The 13,940-nt window shown below is 34.9% G+C and overlaps 1 protein-coding gene across 1 annotated transcript; it reads right to left on the bottom strand.

The window, feature by feature from the left end:
- Positions 1-193: 193 nt before the first annotated feature.
- LOC128556709 (organic cation transporter protein-like) lies at positions 194-13,607 on the bottom strand. Its single transcript, XM_053542351.1, has 8 exons — positions 13,322-13,607; positions 6,623-6,851; positions 5,245-5,348; positions 4,691-4,845; positions 3,575-3,743; positions 2,136-2,348; positions 730-956; positions 194-222 (listed from the first exon to the last, which is right to left on the bottom strand). Exons 1-8 carry the CDS (start codon positions 13,462-13,464, stop codon positions 194-196), a joined length of 1,269 nt encoding a protein of 422 aa, XP_053398326.1. The 5' UTR covers positions 13,465-13,607.
- Positions 13,608-13,940: the final 333 nt, after the last annotated feature.

Below are 13,940 nucleotides of genomic sequence, written 5' to 3'. Positions count from 1 at the left end.
GTTAGACTACGGACTATATTACGTGCCTGCTCAACAAGTCACTAAGCATAAACCATGCATTGTGGTCTACGGACTAGCATATAGGCTACATGCTCACAGCTGGAAGCATAAACATACAAGTCTGTCCGGCTAAACCGGCGATGATACTGATTCTGCTGTGACTAACAATTGCAAGCGGTGTGATCGCTTCCAATCACGCTAATATAGTTAGTGGCTGGAGATCTGAAAAGCAGAAATTAATCAATTTGGTTTCATCGTTTTTATTTTAGTTTTGAAGGTCAAAATAAGAACTCACTGTAAGTTTTCAGAAATGACAGCATATTGTCAGCACTATATATAACACATTAAATAGGTACTTTCTAACAAAGTTATTTTATTTAATGCTGAATATTTTCGCGAGAATTAATTTTCGCGAGAGGAAGGACCTCGCGAAAATTTCTGCTATTACTGTACGTATGATCATTAAGGAATTAACATGTTTTCACTTAGATTACTGTTAGCTCTTCAAGTTATGTATTGAACAAAACCTTATCTCTTCTAGCAATTGTGGTTGGAATGACGTACGAAAAGTAACATCAATGACATTGTGTCTGACACTGCGTCAGAACCTACACTTTACAACAGTTATACAGAACGCGTCGTATTACTTTTCAACGGAAGATATCTCATCTATACAATTATGGGTGTGAATATATGCAATTTAGGCAATTCAAATTGAAATTTGATTACCATCTCCTCCTAGTAAAACAGTAGGTATAGTCGCTATACAGGCGATACCACCAACAACCATAGTCCCAGCGTTTGACCAACGCCTGCCCATCCTGTCTATAATGGCCATTCCTATAAACACACCAGGTATTTCAGCCAAGCCCATGAGAAAGAAATTCAGAAAGAAGCTTCCACCCATGTTCCCTGAGTTCATTGTCACTCCATAGTACGTCATACTGATTATCATCCTAAAAAGAAAATCATTGCGTAAAATCATAAAATTTTCGTGGTCATAAAATTTCGTGGTTTTGGTAAAATTAGGTGTTTCGCGATGATATGAATTCGTTGAGACAGAAAAATGGAAAACATTCTTATTCGTCGGGGTTTAATTTCGTGGATTGAAAGAAACACGAAATCCACGAAAATTATTCCCTCACTTATGTTAATGATAAACAGTACGGATCGCTTGGGGAAAATTGGTTATATATCTTTTGTCTATAATTGTAGTGGGCATATTATGATCCTTTTTTATTATTTTAAGTTTGTTTCTTTTTAATGTCTTTTGTAGTGAATTTATCAACTTTGATGATATCAGTTGCAATCTCCATACGGTTGTGTTACTTTCTGACTGGTATGTAAGCATTTTTCATTACGATAATCTGCTTTTATGGGGTCAATATCATGAATATGTTCCTGTTAAGCCCCGTCTACATACTGCAAGAAAATATTGTGGGGCCCACAATCACTCAATAATTTATCTCTTGTACAAGCAATAATTAGTGAACTGTAATATTTCTTGAAATTGGAAGACACATTAATTTTAAATAGAGGGAAAGCATGACAGGTAAATAAAGAAAATGACCCAATTGATACATAGTGTTTATGAGTATCAGATATTTGGACATTTAAATAATGAATTATTAGTGAAAATGTTAATTGAGATTAATTCTAGTTATAGTGATATATATCCAATTGAAGAACAAGAAATTGTATTGTATAAATATGGCTTTTCAGCATATAATCAATTTAAACATCTATTTGTTCTGCTGTCCACACTACTATGTTTATTTTTCAATAAGCCCAACATAAAATGGTGGTTATTTTAGATTTCAATACACATTTAATGAAAATATATTAACAAAACACCATACTGGGCAGGTGCACCTCATCAAAAACCCTTAATCAGAGCATTTGACAGCACAACCTTGCAGGAAAATAGGAAGATTTCTAAAGGCTACAAGATCTTGTAGCTGAAAATTATCTGGAATCTGCCACAATGTACTGTCTACACTATAGAAGTTGCCATGATTTATGTCTTGTGCAAGTTTTATTGAACAATGCAGATTCCGCATTATATAAAACATTCAAGGGAGATAAATCAGAACCAATTATTTAATATTTACTTCATATTGAATACCCGCCCTTACCAGTTAAAACTCAAAATCAGAGTCCTTTTGAGTAACACAGGACTTGAAAACACGTGCCATAATTTCCCCTCCGGTGGAGCCTCATCATCTCGCACATCATACATGTGCTCAGGAACATGTGTTTTGTTAACCTTGGCCGTCTTTCGTATTACACGAATAGCTTCATCTTCCCTTCCTTTGCTGATAAGCCATCTAGGGGATTCTGGTACAAACCTGTCAAAACCAGAATCACTGATAAACATCTTAATATAGTGTCACTACTGAAACTACAGCGTAAACAATGTCTGTCCGTAAACAAAGACAATGCAGTAAATGAAGTCAATAAACATCATGTGTATCATCTTTAAACTTCTAAATGCTACCTCGAATTTTTTGCAATATTAAAAGTACATTAAATAATTGTTCATTCAATGAGATATATATATGTAACTAAAGACATTAGAATTTCAACACAATCGGGCAATGCTGTGATATGATTCTATTTAAGCCCAATTTTAATGTGTCTGAAAAATTTAAGTAAATAATAATATTTAGAATTTACAAACGAGTCAGGACATGAATTTCAGAAATGCTTGACAAAAATAGAATAACTTTCTTACCGTGTCATACATCGAAAACAATGACATTTGACCATATGTCAATGAAAAATTAATGACTACACTTCTGTATTCTTAAACTAATTTTTACTCATTTCTTTTTATTAAATGGAAAGAGGTCGCAAGTTTAATGAAATTAGGTCTTTGAAATACTCGATGTTGTTTCCTTACTGACGGACTATTCTCATCGTTTGAGGAATTTTGAAAATGCTTTGTTCTTATTGTCCAACAAGCAGAAGCGGCTCAGTGTTATTACGTTTTCTGTCCTTTTGGATCTTCGATCATATTCTCAATGTATCTGTATGTTTTGAGTTTGAGTTCCGCTTAAGAGTTGTTAACACTCTACATTATCTCTCAAGAGCAGATTTAACCAAAATGAGTCTGTTGTTATTTAGCTTGCTAGCGTTTAGTGCTTCAAATGTATCTTCTTATAGATTTTATTTCAAGTGCTTCGATAAGTGTTTCATCCATATCTGACATATTTATCTGTATTAACCTATAGTTGGTTCTTTTTCACAAAAGAAATATTTTGCAAAATGAAAAGAGTTAACTTTAATTATGCCATCGCTTTTATATGTTATAAGCACATCCACATGATTAAACACATAAAATTGTGTCTAGTTAAATGGAATGAAATTTCTCTAAAACTCTAACATTTCTATGTACATCAAGATGCTATTGAAATATTGTGTCGATATGTGGACTGTTTCTAATTATAGTCTGCATAAGACGCATCTGCTCTTTAATCTTCCACTTCACAGACATAACAATGCTGACGCTACTTGGTTCAAAACAAATGTCAAATGTTAGATATCTGAAGGACACTATAAGGGTGAACCTTACCACCAAAATGAAAGATAAAATGCACATGGAATTGCACTCGCAAGATTGATCCACATCCAAGATCGCGCCAAAAATCCAGTGAGCGCCACATAACAAACACCGATAGCAAAAAATACTTGGATAAGCATGCCAGTCCATAGTCTCTTTGCTGGTCCTACCATTTCCATACCTGTAATAAGTTCAAACTCAGTTTAACCACATACATTCATCGATATATTTAACAATTACATTGATCTTTAGCATATTTGTGTAGTATTTTATATGACATTACGCCATATGTCATATGGCACTGACCTCCAGACTTTGGTTAAAAATGATCTTTCTTTAGAATTGAAGTTTAGTCATATTATGAACAATAGAATATGAATTTTTGTTTCTAAACTATCTTAAAAATGCCAAATCAAGAAAAAAACATACCCGCATCGGGAAACGAACACGGGCCGCCATGGCAATAAAAACTTTTCCGCTGTCTTTACCAATACTGCCAGGGAGGAATATGTGTACATCGCGTTAATTGTATATAAACGTTTTTCGATTTTCAGTGTAAAATTAGTAAAAACAACTAATTCTCATGTGTTTCCATAACATATAGTCTGTCAGTAATTAAGTTTCAAAGCTTTCTTAAGAAATATAGCATTAATTTCCTGATACCTTTTTTTTTCTTTTATTGTTGTCGTACAATCTGGAGGACAGTGCCCTTAACAAGAAGATCATGTGCTGTTAAAACTAGTTTTAATACTTGCGCGTTCGCTTTACGGCCCTATAACGCATAAGTATAGTTTCAGAGAAAGATATTATTAAACTTTTACCCGTTTTACGCTACATGTAGCTTTAATATAAAGGACCTGGGTACCAACCAAATCCCTGCAATGTTATAACAAGAAAAAAACATGCATTATCCCTATATTCATTCTTCTTCATTCCTCAAAGTTATAATTTTTTAAGTGAAAACAGAAGGACGTAGGACTCTGTTTCCGTTAGAAGTTGTTATCTAAAAAATCTTTGCTCATCATTCCTTACATTTTATTTAATGGAGTCAGAATAGCCCGTCACAGCAGATATTCTTGACATTGTTATTTGGTTCTAAATATCATTGTGCGAAAAAAAGGTACTTACTAATAACCGCAATAGCGACAAATGCCCCGTGACCACTTCCTCCGATTATAAACTGTAATACTGCAAAGGAATAAAACTCAGGGGTGAAAGACACCGAGACAGAAGATGCCAGCAGAACAAGTAGGGCGATACACATGCTTTTCTGACGGCCAAGTCTGAAAGAGAAATTCGTGAACGACGTGCATTATCAAAATACCAAACTGCGATATCATGATATTATTCTGACTGCGTCTAAATTAACTCCGACAAACACATAAGCGTATACATTTTATATCATATCACGGCATTAAATACGAGGCAATGGAAGTTTTTAAGGAACTCATTCGCCATTGGGTCTTATGATTTTATTTGCGTTGAACGGCACACCAACACAGTACAAGTTACATGGCGCCAAGCAGGACTAAAAGTTTTGGAGGTATAGAATCAAAACTATAGTTCTTCTAAAATCACAGAGATTCAGCAAAACCATTATCTGTTTTGCAAAAAGTATTTCTTATATGTCAAGGAAAAAGTATGTCAGTGCGAGTTGCATTCATGATATAAATATAACTTACGAATCAGACAGCATGCCGAGTATGAAGTCCCCCACCAACAGACCAAAGTAGAAAAACATCATTACGTGAGAGGTTTTCAAGGAATCCTCACATACCAAATTAATCTGAAAATAATATCTGTAATATAAAATCTGTAATTTCTGCACGAATAGCACGCGATGAAATCTTTCTTATGTTTTATTTCTACGATGCTGTGAGTTAACAATATGTTTATCCGGCATTTTATGCAAGGAAATTTCAACAAAAAAGGAACAGAGATCAATTAAATGTTTATCTTGTTTTATTTTCAATAAGCATACAACGACAACACAAATCATATTACATGATATGCCAACAGAAATACCGTTATAAATCAAGAAAAGCATATTTCTATATGAAAGTATGAAGCGTTGATACATTCTTAAAAACCTAATAACAAAATGTGAACGAAACTCTTTCAAGAGTACCCAAATTTTGCTGTTTGGGTCTCGTGTCACCATGCAAAGTGCTTTGCTTATGGAATTATCTGAAAGAGTTTTCGCAATACATCAATAACGCTCTAACTAGTTGAAGTGAAGTGCTGATTATCATCAAATATTGTTAATGGTTAAACAGGAAAAGGGACTTAATACTTTGACCTCGTTACCAAATAAAATCATTTTACATTTCATATCAAGGATGACCACTCAAGAACTATTTGCTCATATTTAGAGAACACAATTTCATGGACTGTACAAAAACTGAATGAAAATGATACTGTATTTACACGATAGCTGACTTTATTTCTACAATTTGTCCATTTATTTGGCATTGCCAGATATCTCCGCTGCTATGTCTTTGGTTATAATCTATTATATAGACAGTGTCGTGAATTTGAACACTTATCAACAAGAACTGAACTGACTTGTGGAAAAGCGGCGACAATGTCACAAGCATCGTTTACCGAGATATGAGTATGGTACACAGGTCCGTAAAATCTCTGTTTACAAAACCTCTCACGAGCATAAACCTCTACACAGATACATTTACAGCTAAAACTCTGTATCTCGAAATCCAAGGAATCAAGCGTTCGACTTCTAGATAACCGAAATTCGACGTAATCTGGTACTGTGTGCACGTGGTTTTAAGACACGTGGACAAGACTTGAAAAGTCTTCGACATATCCGGAATTTGAGGCAAGCGAGTTCGAGATATCGAGTTTTAGCAGAATTTTCTTTCCATCTACACCAGTTTGTCAAAAGGTTCTCCAAAACAATAAACAAACAAATAGAAATCGGCCCAGTTACGATGCTCTTGTAAGATTGCGCCTGCAATAAAATTGTAAGAAACCAGTTATTCTCAACAAAGTATTTTATATCAATGTATTCATACTGAATTTTCATCAGTAATTAAAACTTACCTGGGAGGTGAAAGTATTTGTGAAAACACTTTTATCATAAACCCATTCTGTACACTGTTTTCGGCTTGCATTTGCCGGGTTAAATGAGCTCCCCTCTGTAATGTATATATGACACCTGTCGTAGGGAATTGTTGGATCATCGGAAGGGGGTATTGTCTCGTTAATAAGTTGCTCATGGTACAGACCCTGGACGGCAAAACTGTCGTTTGAGAGGGACGGGATCTTACATCTGCAATACAAGAAATTCAGAAGCAATTTTACGGCAGCCTGTATAGGACATACCCTTGTTTACGATTAAATCAACTCGAGCGCTGGACTAAAAATCGTGAGCGCACAACTTATTAGTCAGATCAGACTGCATATTACCTCGACTGCACGACTTATCACTTAGTACAGACTGCATATTACCTTGACTGCACGACTTATCACTTAGTACAGACGGCATATTACCTCGACTGCACGACTTGTCACTTAGAACAGACGGCATATTACCTCGACTGCACGACTTATCACTTAGAACAAACTGCATATTACCTTGACTGCACGACTTATCACTTAGTACAGACGACATATTACCTCGACTGCACGACTTATCACTTAGAACAGACGGCATATTACCTCCACTGCACGACTTATCACTTGACATATTACCTCGACTGCACGACTTGTCACTTAGAACAGACGGCATATATACCTCGACTGCAAGACTTATCAATTAGAACAGACGGCATATTACCTCGACTGCACGACTTATCACTTAGAACAGACGGCATATTACCTCGACTGCACGACTTATCACTTAGAACAGACGGCATATTACCTCGACTGCACGACTTATCACTTAGAACAGACGGCATATTACCTCGACTGCACGACATTTCACTTAGAACAGACGACATATTACCTCGACTGCACGTCTTATCACTTAGAACAGACGCATATTACTCGACTGCCGACTTATCACTAACAGACGCATTTTTACCTGATGCAATTATCAGTAGAACAGACGACACATTACCTCGACTGCACGATTTACCATTTAGAACAGACGGCATATTACCTCGACTGCACGACTTACGATATCGAACGCTGAAAGAAGTAGCTCTGATTTGCTGCTTTTTATTGTTTGTCCTGTATTGCAATGTATGTTCGTATATGCTAGACGTTGAATGCTCGAGATAAAATGTTGAGAGCTCGAGATTTTATGTTTTTGCGATCAAGATAAAAAGCCGTATGCTCGAGATATGTCATGCACACTCACTCAAAGTACGGCGTATACTACGTATGGCGTATACAAAGTGGTCGGATACCTCCAGTTCAAAAAAGTAGCGGGAACTTACTTTGAATAAGGTAATCGTATACCTTGGAATAAGGTTATGTTAAGTTCATTCTGATTGGTCGGTGATGTAAAAAAAAAAAAGAGAAGTGATTTGCTTTCGAATTTTAACAAGAGTATTTTATTATACATTTTGACATTATTTGCTACATCTGATATGTATTGAAAAAAGTTTCATGAAACAGTTTTCTGCTTGATGAAAACAGGTGGTCATATCATTCACGAAAAAAATACCCAAATAAAGAACCCCCATTTATATGTTTTTCGGTCTTGATTTTGGTGGAACTAAGCTAGTTCTTGATTTATGGAAGGCCTTACATGCCATATTGTTACAGTGGAAGTCTATGGGAAAACAATTGGTGGTCTCTAACCTAGTACTACGGCTCCCAATATATTATGTCATGTATTCAGGATAATAAGTCAAGCGTTTGCGGTTAGAAGTCGAGCGCTCGGGATAGTCTTAGTAAGATGATTTACCACCGTTCATTTAAAATAAGCAATGCAATATCAATGTTAAGTCCAAATAGTACTTGTTATCTTTTACTTAAAACTTTAACCCAGCTCTTTTTTAAATCAGCAAAAATTTGATAACCCCAGTTCAAAACTTGGCCAAATTTAAGCGTAGTGAAAATTGATTAGTTTATTGCAACTTTTTATGGTAATCATTTTTTTTTCAAACCAGTACATTAATTTCTTACTGAAACAAGAGGGACATGGTGGGCCTAGAACGTATAAAGTGTGCATATGGACACCTGTTCATCCCACTGGCGACAACGTTTAAAATAAATAGAGTATTGAAAAGGTTCCTACTATCTGACCCTGATAACGCAATTTTGAGCTTGATCAGCATTTCAGAATCAAAGCCTTGAGACGTCTGGTGGTGGCGGGTTTTGGTAGATTTATTTTCTGTTTAATGGCAACTGTGTGTACCGCAATGCCATTCATAACAGCTAGGATAAAGCAGAGAGCATCTGAATTTACATTTTGTCTCTTAAAACTGTCACGGCACCTGTACAAAATGTAAATTTATGAAACAAGAAAATATCGGTAAAACCGATGGATGCTCCCCTGAAATATACATTATTACATATTAAAAGAACAAAAGTGGAATTCACTGACGATGATGGCGCTATAGTTTACTAACGTTGAATAATCAAAAGGCAATAACTCGATGAAAATCATCTGAACGAAACATGAAGATAATATGCGCATCTCCTATTGGATGTGAAGTTTCCTATGAAGTTTCAATGAATTCCAGCCAGTGGTTGCTGGGGAATACTCTGGACAAAAAAATGTACTATAGTATACTATGTTCAATGCTAAAAGGGCAGTAACTCACCGGAAAAAAAATCTTCCGACCTGAACACAAATACAATATGCGCATCTCCTTTTGTGATTCAAGCTTCCCATGAAGTGTTGATGAATTCTAGAAAGTGGTTGCTGAGGAATACTCCGCATAAGAAATCGTACTATAGCATACTAATGGTTGATAATCAAAGGACATTAACACACTGAAAAAAAGCTTCCTATGGAGTTTGGCTAAATTCCAACCAGTGGTTGCTACAAGAACTGTACTTTAGTAAACTAATGTTGAATAATCAAAGGGTAATAACTTTGCAAAAATCATCCGACCAGAACACGAAGACAATATACTCATCTCCTCTGAATATTGAAGCTTCCTGTGGAGTTTTGCAAAATTCCAACTCCGGACAGAAATTGTACAATAGTATACTACTGTTAAATAATTAAATGGCAAAACACCCGACAGGAACAAGAAGATAATATGCCCATCTCCTCTTGATAGTGGAGCTTTCTATGAAGTTTCGTTAATTTCCAAGCAGTGGTCGCTGAGAAATACTCCAGGCAAGAATTGCGGGACGGACGGACGAAGCGGCAAGTATATGCTTCTCCTTCGCGAGGAGCATAATAGAGACAGCAAAGAGTTTGCATTCAAATCAAAAACAAAACTTCACTGTGAAATATTGATATAGCATTCACCACCTTTTATTTATAAATATCTCACTTATAAATTGCGCTGATAAACCTGATCAGTTGGTTACTGTCTACTGGTAACACAGCAAATGCCAAACTATAGATATACATGTATGAGAAACAAATACAAATGTGCCTCAAATCTAAGGTGAACTCTGCCTGACCTTACATGAACTTATCTAAATTGCCAGCTGGAAATCAGTGATGTAAGTATGGGCTGGAATACCTTATCACTGATAAATCTAATATAATAGTCAGTGTGAATGGATACAGTTTAAATTAGAACTGCTCTTTTATTTCTTATCTATTTAAATGATATAGCTGATTCACTTTTAAGTATTACTAGACTTTTTGCAGATAATAGTTCTCTAGCCGTATCAACAAGTAACATAGATACGATGGTAGAAACTCTTAATCATGACCTCCACAAAATTAAGTTTTGTTCGTGAATTTTAACCCTTCTAAAACAGAAGTTATGTTTTTTTCCTATTGTAATAGAAACAGCCCAAACTTATATTTTGATAATGTACATCTAACATTTGTTGAACATCATAAACATCTCGGTGTTACATTTAGTCAAGACGGGTCATGGCATGAACATATCGCCACTATAGTCTCATCTGCCTCGAAAATTTTAGGGTCAATAAAAATGTTGAAATTTCAAATTCAACGAAAAACCCTCAATCAAATATATATATCTTATTTACGTCCACGTCTGGAATATGCCTCTTTGTTATGGGATAATTGTGCTAATTATGAGAAAGAAATATTAGAAAAAATACAATACGAAGCTGCAAGAGTTGTAACGGGTTTAACAAGATCAGTATCTATTCAAAAACTATTAAAAGAAATCGGATAGGTATCTCTTGCGGACAGAAGAAAGATTCAGAAATTAATATTAGTATATTAAGAAAAACATCATTTATTGCCATTGTAGTTATTACAGTTATTCCCCCCTTTAGTCGAAAATGCATATGAAAATCAATACTGGTTGAGAAATAATGTTAATTATGTATCAATGGCGAGGAGAACAGAAAATTATTCTAAGTCCGTCATCCCTTCAGCAATACAACTTTGGAATGAATTACCTTTAGATATTAGAGAATCAGACTCATTAGCAAGTTTCAAAAGAAAACTCAAGGATTTATACAAACCACCAATTGTTCCATCATATTTTACAAGCGGCGATCGCTCACCATCCGTTCATCAAGCACGCATTAGAAACAATTGTAGCAACCTTAATTCAGATTTGTATAACAATCACCTTATCGCAAATCCTGCCTGTAACTGTGGTGCTTTAGTAAAAGATGCCGAACACTTTCTATTTAAATGTCCAAAATACAACAATCAAAGGAGAAATCTTTTTATAAATACACGTCAGTTCCACCCTCTTAGCGCGAATAAATTACTATTTGGTAACGATATCCTGAACGATGCTCAAAATAGGCTCTTATTTCATTAAGTACATCATTTCATAAAGGAAACTAAGAGATTTTGATAACTATTGTACTATTTTACTGTTTAGTTTTCTGTAATTTAATGATGTACATCAAGATAGAATGGACCACTGCTAAAATATTACATACATGAAATGCATTGGACTGGGAAGGTGTCATCTATATTGGATCTGCGGCAATAGTATTGTATCTTTTTTTTCTCGCTTTTCTGTAATATATAAATGTTTTTTTTTTGTTGCTGTTTTTTTTTTTTTTCAGTACCATACTATATTTTCTTTTTTATTTTTCAATTCCTGATTTGATTGTTCACATATATCACAGTATTTCTAAATAACATATAGTCTGCTTTATCAGGGGAGGGCCCCCGATAATGTTGTTATAACTTCTGGCCCAACCCTTTTGTATATTTACATTGATGTATTTATGTATGCTTGTTGTATGTGTGTGTATTAAATATGTATATATATACAATAAAATATGATTAAACTAAAGAACTGCTTGATCATTAATAATTCATCCGCAATGTTCATGAATGGGACTATTTTGTGTAGCACATGGACATCCTTTTGATGTAATAAGGAATAAAATAGAGATTCTATGATTGTCAGAAATACATTTGTAACTTCGGTAGAGGAGAAAACCAGCCACCAAAAACATCAGGTAGACATGTGGCCAAGATTTTTACAATAATTTGACCCATTAACCTAGTTTTCAACGTCAGATGACCCAAGTTTGTATATACTATAGAATACACATATATTATAACGAAAAACTGTCTGATTTGGTTTCATGCTATGCAGATAGAATATGGCTTCTAAAGATTAACAAAGATTTTCTATGGTTTAACAGTATGGTCTAAATTTTGAACCCAACATAGCCCAGTACAAATCTGATTTTATATAGACAAACGTTCTGACTGAAGTTTGATGTAGATCAAGGAGAAACACTGGCATTTGGCGTATCAATAAACTGTCTCTGATTTGACGCAGAGTCCTCAGCTTGATGATCCGTGATTAAACTTACTGAGGTGAACAATTTGGCTAGATTTTATTACGATTGGGTCAAAATAGTGATCTAAAGTGAGAACAATAAATTATGTCATTTTGCTAAATGGGACAATGGTAATTTGTATATCTTGCTAGAGTTATCAAGATTCTATATACAGAGTTCAAACAGAGCTTTACCAATGTCCCTCGAATAATTGTTGTTTACTGAGTAACAATGGTTCCAACAGCGTAGTCCTAAAAGGATTCCGTAAAATTCACGTTAAAGTACAAAGGCAAAGGCTTCACTATTGTAAGATATGATAAGATTTAGTATGTACTTTTGAGAATAGATCATTGTAATACTATATCTTTTTTTTTTTTTTTTTGTGGGGGGGGGGGGGGGGGGGGGGTTAATTCAAATATTTCACTGTCACGTTAAAATTGCTATTTCATTTTATAGACTACTAGCTGGTTCTGCGGGTATATGTGTATCCATAAATCAGTCGCAATGTATACAAAACTGTCTAATGTTTTATACGTTACCCTCCTTAAAACTGAAGCTTCACATAAAAAAAAATATCCACTCAGATAATACTGATTTATGACTGTTATATTAATTTAAAACTGCTGTGACATGTTTTATGAAAACACTGTGCCGACCTAGTTTTCGAATCTTGAAACTCAAACTATGTGCATCAAATCAGCAGTATTTTATACATCTCAAAAAGTAAGTGATAGGCGCGAATTCAAAGTCGGTCCTCCCGCTGGATTTTTTGTGTCCTCTCGTGGGATTTTATTTGCTCTTTGAAGAAAATCTTGTAGCATACCTTTGAGAGAAGTTTAATTATATTATAATATTTGGTAGAGCATGAGTATGAAACAGCGGGAAAATGCAAAAATGGTGACAAAAAGTTTAAAACTGATTTACCTGTGTTCCGGAGTGTATAGTATCACTATAAGCATCATACAGAAACTGCCGACACTGATTGATGGGAAAGACAGCAGAGTGTACACTCTCTTCTGATAAGTTCCAAATTCTCCAATCTTCGTCAAAATTTCGTCAAACTTCATATTTCTTTTCTATAATAGTCACTTTTTTATGCTTCGATACTTTAAATGTTATCAAGTATGCTGTCAGTTCGCAATATGAAGCATTCACTATACACTTTCATTTATATATTCATGTGCACGTTTGAACTACTATGATAATGATGTGAAATAAAAATCAGCCGAAGCATGTTATTTCGTTGTTTTATCTTTTTGACCTACTTGGGGCAGGAATCGCCATATAGTGACCGTATGTGATAAGACTTTATGAGGCTATAAAGAGGTATTTTATCGGATGTTCTCAAGTGTTCAACGCTTGATAAAAGTTAATGACCGCTTAACGCTACACGTGCAATGTCTTAAAGGAGAATAGCCCCGGCGTTATCCTTAGTCCGGTGTGGCTTTACATTGACGACGGAACATTTACTGACCTTAAATGATCTTTCAAATCTAGAGACTGAATTTTACCGATCCGGGACTTTCTTCTTCTTTCTTTTTTT

Source organism: Mercenaria mercenaria, chromosome 4 (assembly GCF_021730395.1).
Source record: "Mercenaria mercenaria strain notata chromosome 4, MADL_Memer_1, whole genome shotgun sequence".
NCBI lineage: Eukaryota > Metazoa > Mollusca > Bivalvia > Venerida > Veneridae > Mercenaria > Mercenaria mercenaria.
Note: the sequence above shows the minus strand (reverse complement) of the source record. Positions and strands in the feature narration are given on the sequence as shown.

Bases quoted from the DNA above. Each gene is read 5' to 3' on its own strand.
- LOC128556709 (XM_053542351.1), bottom strand. From the start codon at position 13,464: ATGAAGTTTGACGAAATTTTGACGAAGATTGGAGAATTTGGAACTTAT. The intron at 6,852-13,321 runs GTAAATCAGTTT...CTTGTATTGCAG, and splicing joins CTATACACTCCGGAACACAG to ATGTAAGATCCCGTCCCTCT. The intron at 2,349-3,574 runs GTAAGGTTCACC...TGGTTTTGACAG, and splicing joins TTTTATCTTTCATTTTGGTG to GTTTGTACCAGAATCCCCTA.